The 20,109-nt window shown below is 61.2% G+C and overlaps 5 protein-coding genes across 5 annotated transcripts; 3 read left to right on the top strand and 2 right to left on the bottom strand.

Moving 5' to 3' along the window:
* Positions 1 to 2,186: 2,186 nt before the first annotated feature.
* On the top strand, positions 2,187 to 3,071 carry Q8F55_001611 (uncharacterized protein; the record flags this gene model as incomplete). The annotated part of the gene is made up of 2 exons (XM_069350227.1): positions 2,187 to 2,351; positions 2,391 to 3,071. 2 exons carry the CDS (start codon positions 2,187 to 2,189, stop codon positions 3,069 to 3,071), a joined length of 846 nt encoding a protein of 281 aa, XP_069213771.1.
* A 1,656-nt stretch (positions 3,072 to 4,727) lies between these two features.
* Positions 4,728 to 6,957, bottom strand: Q8F55_001610 (uncharacterized protein; the record flags this gene model as incomplete). Its single annotated transcript, XM_069350226.1, has 3 exons — positions 4,728 to 5,849; positions 6,450 to 6,765; positions 6,812 to 6,957. The coding sequence occupies 3 exons, from the start codon at positions 6,955 to 6,957 to the stop codon at positions 4,728 to 4,730; spliced, it is 1,584 nt and encodes a 527-aa protein (XP_069213770.1).
* Positions 6,958 to 9,332: 2,375 nt separating this feature from the next.
* Positions 9,333 to 12,718, top strand: PFK1_1 (6-phosphofructokinase, alpha subunit; the record flags this gene model as incomplete). Its single annotated transcript, XM_069350225.1, has 8 exons — positions 9,333 to 9,585; positions 9,674 to 9,704; positions 9,841 to 10,361; positions 10,402 to 10,624; positions 10,662 to 11,100; positions 11,139 to 11,428; positions 11,467 to 12,138; positions 12,184 to 12,718. The coding sequence occupies 8 exons, from the start codon at positions 9,333 to 9,335 to the stop codon at positions 12,716 to 12,718; spliced, it is 2,964 nt and encodes a 987-aa protein (XP_069213769.1).
* Positions 12,719 to 15,299: 2,581 nt separating this feature from the next.
* Q8F55_001608 (uncharacterized protein) lies at positions 15,300 to 16,429 on the top strand (the record flags this gene model as incomplete). Its single annotated transcript, XM_069350224.1, has 3 exons — positions 15,300 to 15,467; positions 15,517 to 15,658; positions 15,696 to 16,429. 3 exons carry the CDS (start codon positions 15,300 to 15,302, stop codon positions 16,427 to 16,429), a joined length of 1,044 nt encoding a protein of 347 aa, XP_069213768.1.
* A 1,497-nt stretch (positions 16,430 to 17,926) lies between these two features.
* Positions 17,927 to 19,549, bottom strand: Q8F55_001607 (uncharacterized protein; the record flags this gene model as incomplete). Its single annotated transcript, XM_069350223.1, has 7 exons — positions 17,927 to 18,297; positions 18,350 to 18,480; positions 18,519 to 18,796; positions 18,843 to 18,902; positions 18,944 to 19,092; positions 19,284 to 19,357; positions 19,404 to 19,549. The coding sequence occupies 7 exons, from the start codon at positions 19,547 to 19,549 to the stop codon at positions 17,927 to 17,929; spliced, it is 1,209 nt and encodes a 402-aa protein (XP_069213767.1).
* Between the last annotated feature and the right edge of the window lie 560 nt (positions 19,550 to 20,109).

Below are 20,109 nucleotides of genomic sequence, written 5' to 3'. Positions count from 1 at the left end.
GGGTGGGCACGCCGCCGAGGTCTCTTGGAGGTGGAGGTCGCGGCCGGTGTCCCCTCAACCAGTGTTGAGATTGACGACGAAGAGGATACTCGCGCAGGTGGTGATGGCATCCTGGTCTGGATGGCGCCGAGTTGGAGGGCACGAGCAGTTGTTCAAGCGCAACCCGGGATGCACGCTGATTGTGAAAGCTTTATCGCCATAAGGAAGGGAGTCCCCATCGGTGTATCGGGATCCAGAGCAATCGCACAACTGGTTGCAACATCCGGCACAGTCATTTCGGACGATTCGGGTGGGGGAGATTGAATGGAGATGAATGCTGTGTGGAGCATGTAAGCAAGGTCCGAGTATTTCGGGAAGTGCGGCACGCGTGCCGCCAGCCAAACAGTGAAACCCAAGCCGATAGGTCGTTGTCCTGTCATCAGTCCTCGCTCGGAGTGCGCCTGGGCCGAGGTCCGACTGCAAGTGCATGGAGGCTGGGCAGCTTGGATGCTTGGAATAGGGACATCCACGTGCCTCTATATCCAGACCGTCAACCGACGACAGACAGCCCCAACAGAACCGCCAAAGATTCGGTGTTACAACCGAGGGCCGAGGTTGGATGGGTGTAGGCAAGCAAACATCCCTGCGGGGCTACGCCGACGTGGGGCTGGGCTAACTTCCTAAGCCCAGGCCTATCCTTCCAACCCGGTACTTGCTTTGCACTAGAAGGTGGTTGCACGACGTCAACTCGGCCCTTTGTGACTGTTCGGCGACAGCCCGCCAATGAGGGTCACGTCACACATCCTGACTGCCAAGTGTTTGCCTCCGTCTTCTTCATCCGCGCCGTCATTGGGCTAGCCGCTCGGCCTTGTCTCGGAGTAGACATGCCACCAGTAATAGCACTGGCCGCTCGACCATGTCTCGTAGTAGCCACGGAGTGAGCATCTCCTTGCCCTCAGTCGAGGTGGATAACGCCGAGGTCATCTGGCCTCGTTGGACCTGGGACCGCGGAGTCGGTTTAGCAGGTATGGAGTTGTTCCCACAGGCCCCGCGTCGATGCGTCTGCCGACCCCAGATGAGAAAGAGACGCACACCGGGGACATCAGCGGACGGCTGAAGACGATGGAGAGGACAGACTGTGAGCCGGCTGTTACGAGGGAGACGCACTTCCGCACGCGGCGCGCAGGCGGATGTGCTGCCGGCTCGCCCAAGGCCCAGCCCCAGCCCTCCAACCGTGCCTCAACAAGCGCTGTACAGAGTAACGTTCTGGTTGGCGAGCTGGCGTCAAAGATCTCGATTGACTGGGTGACTAGCGTGGTCTCTTGGCGTCATTCACGTGATCCGACGTCAACCTGCGTCAGTGAGAAACATCGACCGGCGAAAGTCACGAAGCATCACAGTCTGCCTTTCCTCCTTCAGCATAGTGCAAGAGACGGACATCACCCACAACTGCGGCGATGCAGCCGGCCCGCGGCTCCGTTCACGCCCATACGCAGGGCCGAGAACGCCTCGTGCCGTGAGGCATCAATTCACTACCACAACCTTCCGTCAGCGGCTACTTGCAAGCGGCTGTGAACTTGCAGGACCGGCTGGTAGGGTCCAAATCCAGCTTATCTAGTTAACCGCGCGAAAGGTGCTCCGAGCATGATTTCAGGGGCAGCTCTCCACCCAAAGCAAGTTTACGGCCAGACGATGCAGCATGTCGGTCCTGGGGGCCTGACCCTGATCTACGCATCCACAGAGCAGCGGAAGGCGCAGCAAAGCAGGGCACACCCCACCACTCAGACGCGATCGCAGCCAGTGGTAGCGATGGACTCTGAGGCTGTGAGGCACAGGCCAAGTGGAGAAGAGGGTCGAGATCTCGCCTCTATTCGGTTGTGCCGTCCCAAGGCGGAGCTAAGACGGTTTGGGATCGCCAGGCCGACCGCCACACTGACGTGAAAGACAACAACGGTCTGTTCAGTGGATCGTGGGTGTGGAGCACTGCCTGCGAGGGCAAGTCGCACCCTCTGTGCTGTCAGGAAGAGGCCTAGCGCAGCTCATCTCCAGTTGTCACCTCCCAGCGTGCCACCAAAGCCAACTGGACCCTGCCGACGGTGTGCCTTTGCCGGGGTGGCATCCTCACGAGGCAAGGTATAAAGTCTACACATGTCTGCCGTGTGTCCACGTTCATCCACTGCGTTCTCACCTAACTCCATCTCATCAGGATGCTTTACCCCGCCGTCTTCGCCATTACAGCGTCGCTCTTTGCAGCGACGGAGGTGATGGCCTCATTCCCCCCAAACTCGGCCTACGTTGGGTGCAGCGTGTATGGCACATACTACGTCGTCCAAAGCCCTATTCCCTTCCCAGGTGGTATCGAAGCGTGTAAAGTAAGCATGAAGTGAAACGCAACAAAAACTCACAAATAGGCTGCCTGTGTGACTCTTAGCGGTCCCGGACTACCGAGCCAGACCGCGGGTTACAGGTTCTCATTCTGGAACCCCATGGAGCAGCGGTGCGCATGCAACTTCTACTGGCAGTGGCCTGGCTACGACACGGCCTCGGATCCGTCTTTGTGCGGAACAACCAACACCAACGACTACCAGGGATACTTCACCAAGACCACCTTCACGTCGGTATCTTGCGCGGACACGCAGACATTGGACCCTCGCGACGCCGGCTCAGCTAAGCAACTGAGTGTCGAGCCCCACGTATGCTCCTCTCTGTGTGCGAGCTACAAGTACATGATCTTGCACCCCAACATCAACACATACTACAGCGCGTACTACGACTGCCAATGCGCCAACTACCCGCCCACCGACACTCCGACCACTGTCTGTGCACAGCAGACCTACTTCCTCTACACCCACCCCCCAGAGGCTCAGGCTTCAGCACTCCCCCGAAAGCGTGCCGCGGCTCGAGCCCTCGAGCTTCAGCGTCTTCTCGAAGCCAACCCTCACTGCCCAGTTGGTTACGACGCGTGCAACGTTTCAAATGACCCATCGCATGGCTACGAGTGCATCAATACCAACGAGGAGTTGGAGTCGTGTGGCGGCTGCCGTTTTGGTCGCTACGGCAACACCAACGCCACAGCACCAGGCGTCGAGTGAGTGTCAATGATGTAAACAGCGCACTGATGCTCCAGCTGCACCTCAATTCCCGGAGTGAACCGCAAGTCTGTCGCCTGCACCGATGGCAACTGCGTCGTAACCCGTTGCGCTCGAAGGTACACTTTGGTTGATGGCAACTGCCTCTTGCTCTAGACGCCTCCGCACCGCATGGGACTTTTGCGGGAATACATAACCTATGGACACTATGAGTTTGTTTGCTGCTAGTGGCCGCGGAGCCTGGATGGTGGCGGCCCGATGTGCGCCACCCGCGGGCGGAAGGCGTGCTAGCCTGAATTGCAGTACAACGGAGCAGACCTTAGCGTTGGAGACTTCCCTACTACGGACCATTACCGAGACTAATGCCCTGTGGAACAGGATGCCAGAATCGAGCTAACATCTCGGGATATTTACGAGTGCATCAACCCCAAGCCACTGTAGCTTCGATCGAAGCATGCTCCTCTCACCGCATACAAGACAGGGATGAACACGACCTTGTTAGTATCGAGCAAACAGCCCACCTTGGGCAATCATCACCCAATTCTTCAGCATGTACAATAGTCAGTACGTTCGAGATGCAGTTGTGAACCGAACCGAACCTATTAGGCGGCCCTGGCCTCAGCGTACTTCCTCCAAGGCATTGGTGGGTCACGCCTAGCCGACACCTCAAGTGCCGACAATCCACGGCTCGAACTCGGACTCGGGGCCCAATTCAATGTGGGCAGTCCGAAGTTCTAGTGGCCGTAGCAACAAAAGCAGTAGACAGTGGACGCCCTTGGTGCCGGTCAAGGATCGACAGGGCCGCGCGAAGCGGCATGGCCCACCGGGGCGCGCCCTCTCGAGCCGGCCTGCCTCGAGCCGGCCTGCCGCACGCGGCTGTGGTCGAAAGGAATGTCACTAAGAGGGCAAGCTGCAGGCCTGGATTCGGCTGGCTTGGGCCCGCTCGGTTGCGAGATCGCCCACATCTTCATGTGTCGCTCGTCTGGGAGGAAGAAACCGGCACGGCAATGTGAGTTGCCTAACGCGATTCAGAGGTGCTCACATTATAGCCAGACCCATGCCTTGGGTGTGCGAGATGCTTTTGCCGTGAGGCGGAGTCTGCGGCCTGCCTGCAGGCTGCTGCTGAGCCGAAGTGGCTTCCCAAGGATGTGCAGGCACCGGGTCGACTTCGGTTGCCGCGGCACCCTTGATGGAGATCTGGGTTGAAGGTTTGGATTAGTGTCTAATCGATTGTCGATGTTATGTTTGCAGTTAGCACGCAGTTGCATAAACTACATAACCGTGGCCCCACCTCTGCTGCGTCTTCACCACTGGGTCGATACGTCATTGTAATAGGTAATAGGATGCAGAAGACAGTCACGTCGTTACGTTGCTTGGAATAACCGCGGCTCCTTTTGTGTGCACTTTGGTCATCGCGGACCTGACTGCGCCGCTAACAATGACAGACCTCAGCCGTCCTTGTGTGCCATATGTATATTGGCTGCAGGGGCCTTTAATACGAACATTATGGCATATGTGCGAGCGACCTCTGATTACAGTTGCGCAGCTTGTGCATTCTTGAATGACTTAACAACGAACGCTATTCTTCACAAGCACACTTCGGACAGGGTATCGTATCTTCTCAACTTTGGGTTCTTGTGCTTCAGCCTTGGCCGCTCATCAACGGAGCAAGGCTGGCCCAGCCACACGGATTCGACGCCGGTGCGGCGGGCACTTCTTCTTGGCAGGCTTGCTGGTGGTTGCTGCGGGGCTGGGTGCGGATGGGGTTGGTGTCGCTTCCGTGACTGAGACGACCGATGACGTGAGGGCCGCGGAGGACGCAGCGGATGACAGCCCTGAAGTGGTCGCTATCACCGATGCGGACACGGTAGGCTGGGCAGATACCGACTGGGCGGACGACGGCAGAGCAGTAGTCACCGACACAGATGCGGATACCTTGACGGCGGCGTCAACGGAAGCGGTAATGTTCGGCGCAGCGTTGAGGGGGCATCGCACGACGAATGGAACCATTCCGCCTTGTGTGCAAAGGCCGGATTCAGGTGAGGCCGATGTTGCCTCTTGTGCTGGGGCCTCTGTGGGAGCGGCCGCTGGAGTGTCTGCGGGGGTCTCACCCTCACCAGGCCGGCAAGGAATCCAGAGGGGTGGCCCACCCTTCTCGGATGGGTTCGGAATGGGGCACAGCTTGCCATCTTGGTTCGGTGTCGGAGCGGGCTCCGGGGGAGGCTGCTCGCTGGCGGCGGTCGTGGGGTCCTCGGCGGGGGAGTGGGTGAACACCATGCTGGCACAAGGAACCCAGACAGGCTTCTCCTTGGGACCGACCCGGTTACACATTTCCACAGAGGTAGTCGTTGGTGCTGGTGGCTCAGACGGCGGGGCCTGCGACTCTGTTGTTGGGGTGGGCTCGGGCTCCGTCGGCTCTGGAGAAGGCTGCTCGGTGGTGAAGGGCTGCTCGGTAGTAGAAGGCTGCTCCGTAGAAGTGGGCTGCTCGGTGGGTGGCGGCTGCTCGGTGGAGGAGGGCTGCTCTGCGGGCTGCTCGGTGGTCGAGGGCTGCTCCGTGGAAGTCGGCACCTCCTCGGTGAAGGGCTGCTCCGTAGAAGTCGGCACCTCTTCGGTGGACGAAGCCGGCGCCTCAGTGGGGGTTGCCGCCTCCTCAGTCGACGTGGGCACCGTCTCCTCTGAAGGGGACTCTGTCGGAGCTTCGGTCGCCGGCTGCTCGTCGGGAGATGGGGACGGAGTCTCCTCGGCCGCCGGTGTGGTGGGGGTTTGGCCTTGGTCGTTACCCTGCGTTGCTTCGCTGCCACCGTCGGTGTTGTTGTTGTCGCCGTCGTCGTCGTTGTTGTTGTTGCTGTTGTCGCTGCCGTCGCCACCCCCCGGCCAAGAGTTGTCGTCGTCGTCGTCATCTGGGACGCAGAGGCCGGACAAGATGCAGGCAGCGGCTCCTCCTGCCCCTCCTGCGGGAGCGCCGCCTGCTGCTGGAGCACCAGCTGGACTCCCTGTGCTGGGGGTATTACCTCCTGCTGGTGCTGGGGTATTGCCTCCTGGTGGTGGTGGGGGCGGGGCTCCGCCACCCGCCGGAGCTGCCCCGCCATTAGTGTTACCGTTCGTGTCGGGGTTGTTGTTATTGTTGTTGTTGGGAGTGGCCTGTGGATTGTTTGGTCCAGTCGCCGTCGGCGAGTAAGGAGGTGGAGGCGAAGGGGGTTGGTAAGGGGGGGGATTTTGGTGAGGATGTGGTGGTTGAATTGGGTTTTGGTATATCGGCCCCATGTTCGCGTCATCTGGCAAAGGAGGGAAAGTGGAACCCCTCAAAGCATTGATCATATGTCGTGCGTGGGTGGAGAGTCCGTCGAGCTGGCCGGCAATCGTCTGGGCGAAGGTCCTCACATCGGCGGGTAGCACATCGGCGGGGAGCTGGCTATTGATCGTGGCTCGGATGACGGCGCGAACGCCATTCAGCCTTCGAAACACCTGTTCCAGTTGAACGCGATCGTGGTACTGGCTGTTGATCTGTCCGTGGAGCTCTGTAAGCAAGCGTTCGAATCCTGCGGTACTGGGCGGCCACCCGACGTTGTTCAATAGTCCCCTGACGGCGTCACGAATGTCCATTGGTATGTCGCCCGGCATGGTCCATGGGAATTGTTGGCGCTTCTGCATAATCGGCACCTCGGCGTCTTCAAGAGGCAGTGCCGATGGCGGCGCGCTGGCCGGTGAGCATGAGTCGGCGATGAGCCAGTGCGTAGACTCACATGAGCTCGTCTGAGCCTGCAGCAACCTTGAGCAGTGCGCCGTCGTCGTGACCGAGCACGACGTCGAGCCTCGGGGGCTGGGCGAGTGGCCGGCCGGCGACCAACAGCGCCTGTATAGCGAACAAGATGGTAAGGATTCGGATCATGGCGAGGAGTTGGGACGAGCTGCTGAGGGTTGAGTCGACGTCTTATATAGCCTGCACGGCAAGCAGCTCACTCCGTCCCAGAAGCACGCAGGACCTGTGTTCCGGCGTATGTCCCCAGTACGGCGGCGATGTCAACAAGTCGAAAGTCGCGTCGCGTCTCAACCCCTTGCCCTCGCGAGCGAGGAACAGGACCAAACAGCTCTGCTCAGCACTGCTCAGCAGTGCGCAAAGTGATGATGTCGTTCAAGTTGTCTTGACAACGGCTAGCGCGTTGCATCTCACCCCTGCGGCCCCTTGTGGACGCCGGCACGAGCCGACGCGTCATGACGAGAGATAGCACGAGGGATGTTGATGGGGACAAACACGGGCCTGGTGGGGTCTCCACTCGTCTCGTCTCGAACTCTAAAGATTACGACCAGGTGTGGAGGAGATCTGGGCCGTGACCGACAAGGATGTTCTCGGGTCTCAACGTCTGCCGGACAGACCCAGGACGACCCCTGTCGGTCCTTATCCTGCATCACAGACGGCGCCTAACTCTAAAGCACGAGATCCACAAACATTCCCACCATCGAAACCCGTTCCCCCGGTGCAGGTCGAGGTTCCCGGCAATAGCACCGCCGGCACGGCCAATGGGCCCAAAGCCCGAGCGAGGGGTTGACAGTGGGAGGCGAAAGCGCCTTTGCATTCAAGACTAGGAGGAGCGTTTGTGCACGTCACCCCCACCAATGCGGGCCCGCTTTCGAAGCTGCCCACGCTGTGTCGCGCGCGCCCCGTACGCTGCGCTGTGATGCAGTCTGACACCGAGTTGCTACGCGTCTCTCGCACCAGCACCCACATGACTGCGTCTTCCCAACTAGGGAGAGGTATGGGTCGGTCCAATGTGCTCAACTGCGTCAGAGAAGAAGACGCGCTTCCCCGGGCGTTAGGTACCGCGTTTGAGGTGGTGACGCAACCTCTCGGTGGAGGAGATGTAGCTCTCCAGGACACTGGCCGAGTGGCCGAGGCCGGCGAGGAACCGTAGGTCGAGCTCGTCTCGAGGGGCAATATCTCCTGTTACATGTATCACAGTAGTGTTGTTCTCTGTGGGCCATGAAGCCCGAGCGAAGTTGGCCAAAAAGCCCATGGGGCACGTCGTTACATCCGACGCGTTGTTGCATCCCTGGCGCAGGACGCGCCTGTCTGCAGGCACTGGTCGGTCACCGGGACAGTCGATTGCCGTTGGTGCCTCGTACATAGGCGAGCCGACGGGGTCGAAATCCGTCGGCTTCATGGTTTGGCGTGACCCGCCGTGCGAGACGGGTTGGTGGGCACTGTCTCGCTCTGGCCTTGGGCCCAGCTGGCCTTCTTGGGGGTCATGCTGCTCTCCGACTCTTGGGCGTCGGCCGCCGCCTTGGGCCAGACCAGAGAGTAGACCGCGTCATGGTCGCTGAGGAGTTGGAGGCCCGCCCTTTCAGTGGGGGGCACTGCCCGATGCGGGGACAGCTGGCGGAAGATGTCGGCGAAGATCAGGCGCCTCAGATCCCACATACCCCGATGGCATCCGGCAGGGAGAGTTGGCAGAGTGTCAGTCATGTGCTCACCGACGGTGGCGCCGCCGGCACAAACGTGACTGGCCGGTGTGCGGGACCGTGTTGCGCTGTTCTCGCACGTGGACGGCTCTTCAGCATCAACCGCCGCACAGACGCGCCTCGAAGGCAGGATACTTGGCTGGGACGAGTCAGCGAGCAACTAACTGCACTCGGGCTGCTCCAGTCAGTGACAGGAATGGCGGCGTCGCAGCGGTCCTGGGGCCCTCCAACATGGGATGCGGAGCAGTGTTTGCGGGGCGTCGGCGCCGCCCTGCGCCGGCTGGAATGCTTCGCTCATGGCGTCGGAGTGGGTCCGAGTGAGCGGCGCGGATGGCCATCAGTGGCTGCAGTCGATCAGATCGTCGACTCGTTGGCTTGGCTGCGCCGAGGGCCGTCGATGCTGGTCATTGTGACCGAGCCGGGGCTCGGCGCGACCGAGTGAGTGCTTGATGCTGTCCTCGCGCGCACCAGGGCCGCCGCATGCATACCGGAGTCGCCACGATAGCATCTTGTCTTGGCAGTCATGCTGATGCACGGTCTCTGGGTGATGCAGAGCCGCCCGCCAAGGAGTGGAATGTAAGCGAGCACCTGGTTGAAAGTGGGGAGGGGAGAGGAGAGCGGAGTGGGTGGGGAGAATGACGGCATGTGCCCTCCAACTGCCGCCCGCACGTCATGGGACCGACCAGCTGGGCGGCGGGTTGGGTGGGGTGGGGCGACATTCTCTCGCCGCTACCACATCCTCATTCAACATCCCTCTCCATTCATTCATTCATTCTCTCTCTCGTTTAGTCTACACATCGTTCTACAATGTCATCCCAGCTGGGATTCGACTCGCAGAGCCCTCGCTCCGGCACGCCGCAGCCAAACGGCGCCGGAGTCAACGGAAACAACGTCGACCACGACGACGGGACAACACCACTTGCGCACACCGCCCCGCTCCCCCGCTCGAGCTCGCCCATCCACATGCCCCACAATACATCAGCGGCTCATGGCAGCTCGGTGCCCAAGAAGATTGCGGTCCTGACGTCGGGTGGTGACTCGGCCGGCATGAACGCTGCAGGTATGTCGATGGCCCCGTCGATCACGAAGGCCGTCATCGTTATCAGGACGGCCTCCTTCCTTCGCGATTAGAAGCTGACACTGCGCAGTGCGAGCCGTCGTGCGTTATGGTATTGCTCGGTGAGTGGATTACGCTGAGGGGCTCGCAGTGAGAACGCGCAACTCGTCGGCGGCGCCAAGAAACGCCCCCGGCACGCTGTCACCTCACTGCATGCCTTCCAACGTGGTCATCCGTGCCGCACTTACACACACGCAGCGGCTGCCAGGCCTACATCATTCGCGAAGGTTGGGAGGGCCTTGTCCGTGGCAATGCTACCGAGCCCACGCCCGCGTCCTCTCGCCATCCATCCAATGTCCCCTCTCCGGCCATCAACGCCGCCCTCAACCCCCGCAGCGTTGGGTTCAGCCAGATGATGACCAAGCTGTCGCTCGACAACGACGACCACCCACAGGATCCGTTTGGGTCAGCATCAGCCAGCGCCCAGCATGCATGGACGCCAATGGCTTTTGACTCGAAGGATCCGAACGCAATCGCCAGACTCTCGGACGCGCCGCTGTCGTTTGGCTACGGCGGCCTCCTGCGCGACGGAGCGGGCGAGGGTGACCCGGAGGAGCTGGCAGCGACATTTGGCGACCACCCGCCTACTATCGAAGACGAGGTCGACGACAATGGCATGTCTCTCAAGGACCGCTACATCGTTCGTGTCGGCTGGGACGACACCCGCAGCTGGCTGGGAGAGGGCGGCACTTTGATCGGCTCATCGCGCTGCCCGTCATGTGAGTGGCTGAGCCGCGGACTCGGTACTGACGTGCGAAGTCCGTACCCACGAGGGCCGTCTCAAGGCTGCGCACAATCTGATCAAGTACGGCATCGACTGCCTTGCCATCTGCGGCGGCGACGGCTCGCTCACGGGCGCCGACGTTCTTCGCGGCGAGTGGCCCGATCTTATTCGCGAGCTCCACTCCGAGAACCTGATCACGGATGAGCAGCTTGACGAGCACCAGCACCTGAACATTGTCGGCCTTGTCGGTTCCATTGAGTGGGTGCGCATGATGATTACGCGACTGACACGACAGCAACGACATGTCCATGACTGACCAGACGATCGGCGCCGACACCGCCCTGCACCGTATCTGTGAGGCTGTTGACTCAATCTCGTCCACCGCGTCGTCGCATTCGCGAGCGTTCGTCATCGAAGTCATGGGGCGACACTGCGGCTGGCTGGCGCTGATGGCTGGTGTCGCCACCGGCGCCGACTTCATCTTCATCCCTGAGGATCCGCCCAGCGGAGACTGGGAGAACGAGCTCTGCGGCGTTCTCCACCATCACCGCCAGATCGGCAAGCGCAAGAGCATTGTCATTGTCGCCGAGGGGGCGCTCGACGCAAATCTCAAGCCGATCAAGGGCGACTACGTCAAGGACATTCTCAGCAAGCGCCTCGGCCTCGACACGCGTCTCACGACCCTCGGCCACACGCAGCGCGGCGGCAAGCCATCCGCGGCGGATCGTATCCTGGTAGGTTCCGAGTCACTATCAACGCGCTAACCCCGCAGGCGACGCTCCAGGGTGTCAAGGCCGTCGAGGCCCTTCTCGAGGCCACTCCCGAGACACCGTCGTACATGATCGGCATTCAGGAGAACAAGATCACCAAGGTGCCGCTGCTTGAGGCGGTGGCCCAGACCAAGGCGGTGGCTGCCGCCATCGAGAGCAAGGACTTTGCCAGAGCCATCTCGTACCGCGACGCCGACTTCCAGGACATGCTTGAGGCGTTCAAGATCAGCAGCTCGCTCACGCAGACCGACCATGCGCCTGAGGGTCAGAGGCTCCGCATTGCCATCATCCAGTGAGTTGCTGCTGGCAGCACTCTGCTGACGTCGCCAGCGTCGGTGCTCCGGCCGGAGGCATGAACGCCGCGACGCGCCAGGCTGTGAGATACTGCCTCGCGCGCGCCCATACGCCGATTGGCATCCACAACGGCTTCGAAGGCCTACTCGACGACAACATCACAGAACTCACCTGGCTTCGAGTCGACAACTGGACAACACGCGGCGGCTCCGAGCTCGGCACGAACCGCACCCTGCCCAATGTCGACATGGGCGGCATCGCTGCGGCTCTTCAGCGTCACAAGATTGATGGCCTGCTTCTCATCGGCGGCTTCGAGGCCTTCAGCGCGGTGACAATGCTGGAGAAAGCTCGTAAGGACTACCCAGCGCTGCACATGCCGATGATTCACATCCCCGCGACCATTTCCAACAACGTCCCCCTGACAGACTTCTCGCTTGGCTCGGACACGTCGCTCAACGTTCTGGTCGCGGCGTGCGACGCCATCAAGCAGAGCGCGTCAGCCTCCCGGAACCGTGTGTTTGTCGTCGAGACGCAGGGCGGCATGAGCGGCTACCTGGCCACTCTTGGGGCACTCGCGGTTGGTGCCGTGCTCGTATACACACCAGAAGAGGGAATCAACCTGAGGACCCTGCTCGAGGACGCCGAGTTCCTCAAGGAACGCTACAAGCTCGACGAGAAGGGACAGCAGGAGGGTCGGCTTGTTGTTCGGTACGTCACGATGTTGTTTGTCCAGTGGAGCTAACGCCGGACCAGATCGGAAAAGTCTTCGAGTGTTTACACGACCGACTTTGTCACCAAGATCCTCAAGGAGGAAGGCAAGGACCTCTTTGACGCACGTTCTGCCCAGCTCGGCCACACGCTCCAGGGCCTGGTCCCCTCGCCCCTGGACCGTACGCGCGCTGCTCGCATGGCGCTGCTCTCGGTCAAGTTCCTCGAGAAGCACGCCCACGCACGATCGCAGGACTATACCGGGCGTCGGCGCACGGCCGACCTGCCACCCACGGACACGGCGGCCATGATTGCTGTGCGCGGCTCCAAGATCCTCTACGCCAAGATGTCCGACGTCATGTCCCACACCGACGTCAAGCTGCGCCGTGGGGAGGACGTATGGTGGTACGACATCAAGCGGCTCGTCGAGATTCTGGGCGGCCGAACCGGGCTGGTTAGCAGTGTCTTCTCCCAGCCCAAGCGCAAGCGCCCTGTCCGGCACCGCTACGGCAGCTACCAGATTGCAGGTGTCAACGACGACTGCCCTGTCCCCAACTTGAATCCGACCCCCAATATCTAGGTCAAGCAAACATGTAAACGCAGCCTGCGGGTGAGCACCGTCCCATAGGCATTCCATGTATGACGTGAACAAACCCTAATGCCTCACGCCTCATTTCTTTGTGTCGCGTGGACCCTAACGCCTCTCTAAACCCATAGGCGGTGGTAAACAAACCTTGCTCCCTCGGCACAGGCGGCACACCACCAACCTGTCCATCGCATCCGGGTAGGTTGCGACTGGCCAACGCCATCAACACAGCTCGCAGTGGGGCACATGTCGCATGGAGAAGCATACGCCGGTTGCAATCGAACGCCCACAATGTGGCACAACCTTGAACATGTGGTCGGTTGCAGGGCTGACCGCACCGAACGGATGTTGCCATCTGACCGTACTGTTGACGCATACCAGCAGCACACGGCCGGTATCAGGCGCAACAGGGGCGGGATTCCCGGCGGCCTTGGAACCAGAGAAGCCGGCTCCCAAGCGAGAAGGCGACGGCGGCCGGCGCCGAGCACGTCAATAGCGGACGGACTTGCGCATGGGCCCGAGGCTGGCTAGGCTAGGGGCCTACGCGTATGCATACTCGACAACCATAGACCGGGACACAATAGCGGGCTGTTCTGTGGCGGAAGCCTGCTAGCGCCTCGCCAGGTCAACGGCGGTTTCTCCCTGGGTAATCGGCGCAGCAGCCGTCGAGGATAACAAGGTTGGAATGGCGATGGGTCGACGACGTCGCTGGGTGACCGCCGTCGGTGGTCGGCCAGCGCGGTGCGGTCCGAGGCCAGGACCGCGGTGCGAGCAAGCTTGGCGTGCCTGCCTCGAGCGCGTATCGAGTTGGTGCGAGCAACTGTGTTTTTTGCCGAGAGCCTTACTCCCCATGCCAACCAGCTGCGCATTCCCCCAACCCCAGCTGGTGCCGTATCGGCGACTTGGCAGAGCCAGACCTCCGTGTGCCCCAAGCCAAGGGCAACAGGCATGCCCGCACAGCCAGTGCGGTGGGACAAGGTCGCACGAAGACAACAGACGTCTCTGGAACACCAGCCGGCGGTGGCGTCAGGATCGTTGAGACAAGATGAGCAGCCAAGGTACCGCAGCGGTGCAGCACCCAGGACAGTGGCCACATGGCGCGACCCTGGCTGCAAGGTCGCCCGACGCCCGACGCGACTGCCCGTCCGCCGAGGCACGGCGCCAACCGGCCGTGCAGTGAGCGACAGGCGGCAGGCGGCAGGCGGTAGACGCGTGCACCGTCACTCGGAGGCACACTACCCCGGGTGCTGCGCGGTGCGCAGCACCCATCCATGGGGAAGGCCTTGGTTCCTTCGGCGGAAGTGCGGTCCAACGCACGCTGCTCGGCGCCCGTTCCTCCACCCTCCGGCGAGCCACAAGATAACACGCTGGTACACGTCGCCCGACGCCTGGCGTGCAAGCATTGACTCAATGGTGTCACGCAGCGCCTTTCAATTGACGGTGCTTGGTGCGTTCGCCGGAGTAATCCTGCGCGACACCGACCTTTCCGGCGCGACCCACCATCAAACCGCAGTCGAGGGCCCCGCCGGCGACTGCTGCCGGACCCGTTTAGCGCACCGTGCCGAGCCGAGGCCGAAGCGGTCCCCGGAGCGAACGCAAGCTTGTATTCAATCCCAGGGCGTGGGCGATTAGGTTCACTATCCACCCCGCCGGCCGGCTGTCGCCCGCGCCAGAAACGCCTCGTTTTGTCCGTCTCCCTGAGAGTGGCGCCCAACGCGATGACAGCAGTGGCGCGACAGAATGCGGCATGCCGCGCGCATCGGATACAGATGGGGCCTCAGTGCCTTAGCAGGTGTTCCATGGAGCGCCGTTCCGGGTACCATCAGGGCGGCTCGTCCTCGACCAAGCAGGATTAATCCTGTTAAGGATAACGCGCACGATGGCAGACGACCAGGCACACTCACCAGCAGCGCCACACTATGACGCCAGGCAGCAGGGAGGCGCCAGCTATTCTATTGTCCGGAAGCTGGCATACGCCTGCGCTGTCAAGCCTCGTTGCCCCAGAAAGCTCTACCCAATGCCCCTGACCCATTCGCAGGCCGGTGCGCGTCGGCTGACGTCGGCAGCCAAGCCCGGCGTCGACCCAGCCGTGCGGTGCGCACAGTGCTGCAGCTGGAAGCCGCAGTGCAGCCTCTCTTTGATTCAGCTTGTTGTACACCCCTGCCTAAGGGCCACGGGCAGTTGCTGCTTTGGAACAACAGGTGTCTGCCTCAGCCACTGCGTGCCTCGGACACGTTGAGGCCGACGCGGGATAACAGAGCACGTTGTCGAGCGTCGAGGGCCGATGTGAGGGAGCGCTGGAACGAGGGCGCTGCTTGGCAAGGGTGCCAGGTTGACAAGCCTCTGTTGTCTGACGTGCGCCATTGCGAGTACCAACTGGCGTGTTACTTCACATGCGGGCAGTCGCCGTGTTGGTGGACAAGCTTTTGACGCCTTTGGTTGGGCAAGAGGACGATGCCAGCTGCTGTAACTCGTGCTCGCTGGCTCTACATAAGTCCCAGCTCGGCCTTCCGTCCCCTCGCTCATCGCCCGTGCTTCCATCTACCCACCACCACCAGCTACACCCCGCGGCATAATGAAGTCGCTCCTCCTCGCCCTCGCCTTTATCGGCCTCTTGAATGGCACTACTGCCATCTTTGTCGAGTGTGCTGCTGTCGGAGGTCTCCTCACCGGCCTCATCAGTGGTGTCCTGGGCACAGTCGTCACTCTCCTCAGCCAGCTCACCACTGGTGACCAGTGCACGGTACGTCCTGGCAAAGCGTCCTCGCCGCAGATTGCTGACAACCTCATAGGTCCAGTGCAAGAATCTGGGCTACAACTATGCCATCTGGGCCAAGGGTCTGTCGCTCGATCTCAAGACGATCGACGGCCAGAGCCTCCTCGGCACATGCTGGTGCAACGCCGACGGCCTCCCGCCAAACACTGTCATTAAAGGTACGCACACTTGCCCCAGGCCAAGCTGATATCATAGGCGCTGATGCTTCTGGCACTTGCACGAGCACGATCCTCAATCTCATCGGCGTGCGAGTCGACTACGTCCAGGCCACTGCCGTCACCCTCGGCACCTGCAGCAGTAGCACTGGCTACCCCGCCGGTGACAACACCCAGTTCACTGTTGCTAGCGCCGACCAGTGCTTCAACTCGGCCCAGTGCGCGACCAAGAAGTACATCTCGCTCGGCGCCACAGGTGTCCGCCAGGACGGCCTGCTCGTCGACATCCTCGTGGGCCGCTCTGGGGGCTCGTACACCTGTGCCTGCTCAAACACGGCTCCATCTGGTGCCACCGTCAACTGTGGTGACGAGATTGGAAGCATCGCCCACGGTCTTCCTCCCCTTGCCGGCTGGTGGGAGAAGAGCTACGCCTTCACCAACTTCCAGCAGACTGTCGCCTCGGGTGGAACCCGCCGTCGTCGCGCCGAGCAGATGCGCCTCGCTGCCCAGGCCAAGACCCTCTGCCCCGGTGGAAGGTCGGCCTGCCGTGTCCCCGGCTCCAACGACTACGAGTGCATCGACACCACTTCGGAGCTCGAGTCGTGCGGCGGCTGCGCGTACGGCGACTTCGTTGGCAACGGCACCCTCGCCACCGGCACCGACTGCACTGCCATCCCCGGTGTCGTCCGCGGCGGTGTCTCGTGCTTCCGCGGCGACTGCGTTGTCACTCGCTGCGAGAAGGGCCTCACCCTCGTTGACGGAGGCTGCATCTAAAACACCCATAATGCTGTATACCCACTTTTCTTAGTGTCCCAACCTACAAGATGGCGCCACTTCTTTTCTTGATATTCCCACCTAATTTTGCATAGATTTCGGGCCATCCATCAATCCTCGCGAGTCGTCCAGTGATGACTCGATGCATACAGTATGAACATGCGCGGAGGAGACGCACCCATCAGGGGATTAACCTAGCAATGCTAATGCTTGACTCCAATCTGTTATCCGAGAGCTCGTCTCACATTGCGTATTGTGCCACAAAGGGGGACGGGGGATAATCCGGCCTGGCGTAAGCCACCCGCCTCGAATTTGATTTTTTTGAATCGTGGCTCACGCGTGTGCTTTCCCATCCATACCTCGGTGCCATGGATGGACGGCGGTGAACATCGACGAGTCCTGGCTCTTACACTTCTAACGCCCTCTCCAAAGTTTGTTCAGTCGTGAGCAGCCCCAATCATCTGCTGCGGAACAGCCTCATTCCCAGCCTGCTCACCGTACAGTTTGAACGGGCGCTGGCCATGTGTCAGCAGGTGCCTCTAATCCTTGAATTATCTCGTCTTTGCGTCTCAGAATGGTGGCTCGGCTTGGCTTTGGGCTGTCACAGACGTGAATACACGCGTCACACACCTCACATCCGTTATGTGCGCTGGCCGTGAGAAAAGCCGGGCGGATTGTCGCCGGCGCCTACCATTCACACGGCGTGCACGCGCGATAGGATGATATCTTACCCCAGTGGATCATCTCCAAGCTGCTGGCCATGCGCTGCCCCAGTGGCCCCCGGCACGGACATGTCGTGACGGTGGCTGCCGTGTCAATCCCCACGCCATGCCCGAGGCACGGTCGAGATTTGCCTGGACACGCCTTGCAAGTTGCCGACGGCAGTACGAACACGCTGATCCTACTAGTGCAGAGCGGGAACAATGGTCTCTTGAACGCGACGCCGGCCCTGACGCGTGTTGCTGATTGTGCTGGTTGTGCTGGTTGTGCTGGTTGTGGGGTGTGGCTTGGGCGCCAGTGGCGTTCTGCGTCAACGAGCTACACAATTGCGCGCACATCCCCCGCCGGTCTCAGTGCCGGTTTCAGTGCCAGTCTCAGCCACACCCCCATGGGCATGCCCTTGTCTGTGCTGTGAGGATCATCCACGTCTGTCCCACAGTGGAGGGACTTGGGCGCGTCTCAGTAGGAACGGGCGCTCCGCTTCTTTTGTGCCACTTGGGACAAAGGGAAGCTCGATTCCTGGAATCCCCACGTCCACCATCCTACGCAAGCTGGAACCGCCATGCATGCACAGGAATGAGAAGTTGTGATTGTCCGTGAGGGGGAGAGAGGCCGGCCAATCTAACAAGATGCACGCTGGATCAATGATACGGCGACACAATTAACATGGTGACGTGGCACCGAATGCTGGAAGACCATCATGCAAGGTCCGGAGTCAACGAAGGCGATCTGGACAACCTGGTGTGGGCTGGGTGGGGTGGGAAAAGGTACAGCCACTCAGAGGGCGAGGCAGGCAGCAGCCATGAGGGCGGCGAGAGCAACCACAGGCGAAGTCGTGGCGCCAAGGAGGCCCGCAGAGCCCTTGGAAGTGGAGCTAGCACCGGCGGCCGATCCCGAGCCGGTGCGCGAGGCCGAGGCGGCAGCTCCAGCCTTACCGTTGGAGACGCTGGGAGTAGCAGAAGCTGATGCCGAAGCAGCCGAAGCAGCCGAGGCCGACGAGGCGGCAGCGGCGCTCTGGTAGCCGAGCGAGGCAATGGGGAAGAGGTCGGTAGACTGGTAGGTCTTGCAGTTGGACGAGGCGGGGACACGAGGAGTCCAGGGGAGAGTGGTGGAGGCAGCCAGAGTCTCGGGCTGCGACCAAGTGTAGGCTGGAGTGGCCTATCAGCAATGATCCAATGATGCTGTAGCACTTTGACTCACTCTGGCCGTTCGAGGTGTAGGTTCCAACCTCATCCTGAATCTCACCCTCGCACGACTCGAAGACGCCGCCCTTCTGCAGAGTGGCGTAGTCGGCGGGCATGTTGTAGGTGCAGCCAATAAGGTCGTAGATGCTGGACCATGTCAGCAATGAATCAGTCAGGCAACTCACTTCTGGCAGTAGTTCTTGTCCGTCGAGTAGCTGGGGTCGCAGAGCTTCAGGCAGAAGACGCCCGAGCCGACAAAGTTGTTCCAACTCTGGGTCTGGACATAGGTCTTGCCATCGCCGTTGGAAAACCCGGTGGAGTAGAAGAGTCCGCCGAGGGGGTTGCCGAGGAGGTCGGCGCCGTGGGGGTCGAGCTCGCCGCCAGTGTCGGTAGGGGCGAGGTTGGCGCCCGCCGTCTGGTTGAAGTAGCCAACAATCTGGATGTAGGCGGGGGTCTTCATGAACTGCGGCAGCGTGAGCAAGGTCGGGTATGGCCATAGACCTGCTTACCTGAAGGGACTGGAAAGTGCCCTCGGGGAAGATACGCGCACCATGGCCGGAACGCGAGCACTGGGTGGGTTAGGAGGATCCCGGCTGGCTCCGCGACTCACGTAGGCGACGACAGCGGCCTCAACCACGCCAATGGTGTCGGTGCCAGTGGTGCCAGGACCGCCCCAGATGCAAAAGTCCTCGATCGAGTTGAACACGGCAGTCTGGCACAGTGCATCGGGTCCCTCGGTGGTCGAGTTGCAGAGGTTGTCTGTGGTTCGTGGTCAGGAGGTGGGCACAGGAAACGGCAGGTGGCGCAGGGCAAAGACAGGTTCCCGGCGGTCATGGTGCCAAAATAGACCCAAACTCCGCCTCGCCCACGCGTCGGTGTGTCACGCCCAACAAGAACCACAAGAAGTAGCAGGATCACGCTCGCTGCTCACGACCAGACACGAGACTTACAGCCAGACTGGGGGCCACGGAGGACGGGGTAGGGGTTGACCTGGTATGGGATGGCCGAGTAGGGGATGTTGTACCTGGCGCAGTGAGCATGCGGCCGCCGTGGAGTCGCCTCCTGCTTACTCGGTGAGAGGCTTGGGGGAGACTGCAGGAGCAGCGGGGGCAGAGGGCGCCGTTGTGGGGGCTGCTGGCGCGACCGTGACCGTCGACTGGGCGCTGGCGACGGCGGCAGCCACGAGCGCGGCGAAGAGGGCGGCGGTGGGGGCCATGGCGGAGAGGCTGAGGGAGTGACGAGGGGTGAGTGCGACCAAGAAGAGGAGACGAGAGAGATGAGGAGCAGAAGAGAAAGTCAGTTGCGTCGTCTCTGAAGGGGAGGGGAGCAGTCACCCGCCGCGGTCGAGCCAGAGGGCAAGGACGCGGCACTTTGACAAAGGCGGCCAGCGACTGACTGCGTCGACCACGCGTGTTTCTATTTTCTGCCACTTGCCGCAGTTGTCTTCAAGGGAAAATGGGTACAGCAATGACTAAAAATACCCACATCCTAATGGGCATTAGTGAGGGAACCTAATGATCACGTGACTTTCCATTACCATTTCTTTCAGCCCATTACAACACTTCCCTGTCGAGATCTGGACAATGGCGCCGGCGGGCAACGACGACTGCGAGCGACGGCCACATCGAGCAATTGCTCAGGCGGGAGGGACACTGAGAGGCAAAGCTTGCCGCACCAGTGTCGAACGGACGATGCCGACGCCGACGCCCACGCCCACGCCGACACCCACGCCGTCGACAACACCACCCTCCTCATGATAGCTATACATTTGTACTT

Source organism: Vanrija albida (genome assembly GCF_041260175.1).
Source record: "Vanrija albida strain AlHP1 chromosome Unknown contig_1, whole genome shotgun sequence".
NCBI lineage: Eukaryota > Fungi > Basidiomycota > Tremellomycetes > Trichosporonales > Trichosporonaceae > Vanrija > Vanrija albida.
The sequence above is the reverse complement of the archived record's forward strand: the minus strand, read 5'-3'. Positions and strand labels throughout refer to the sequence as shown.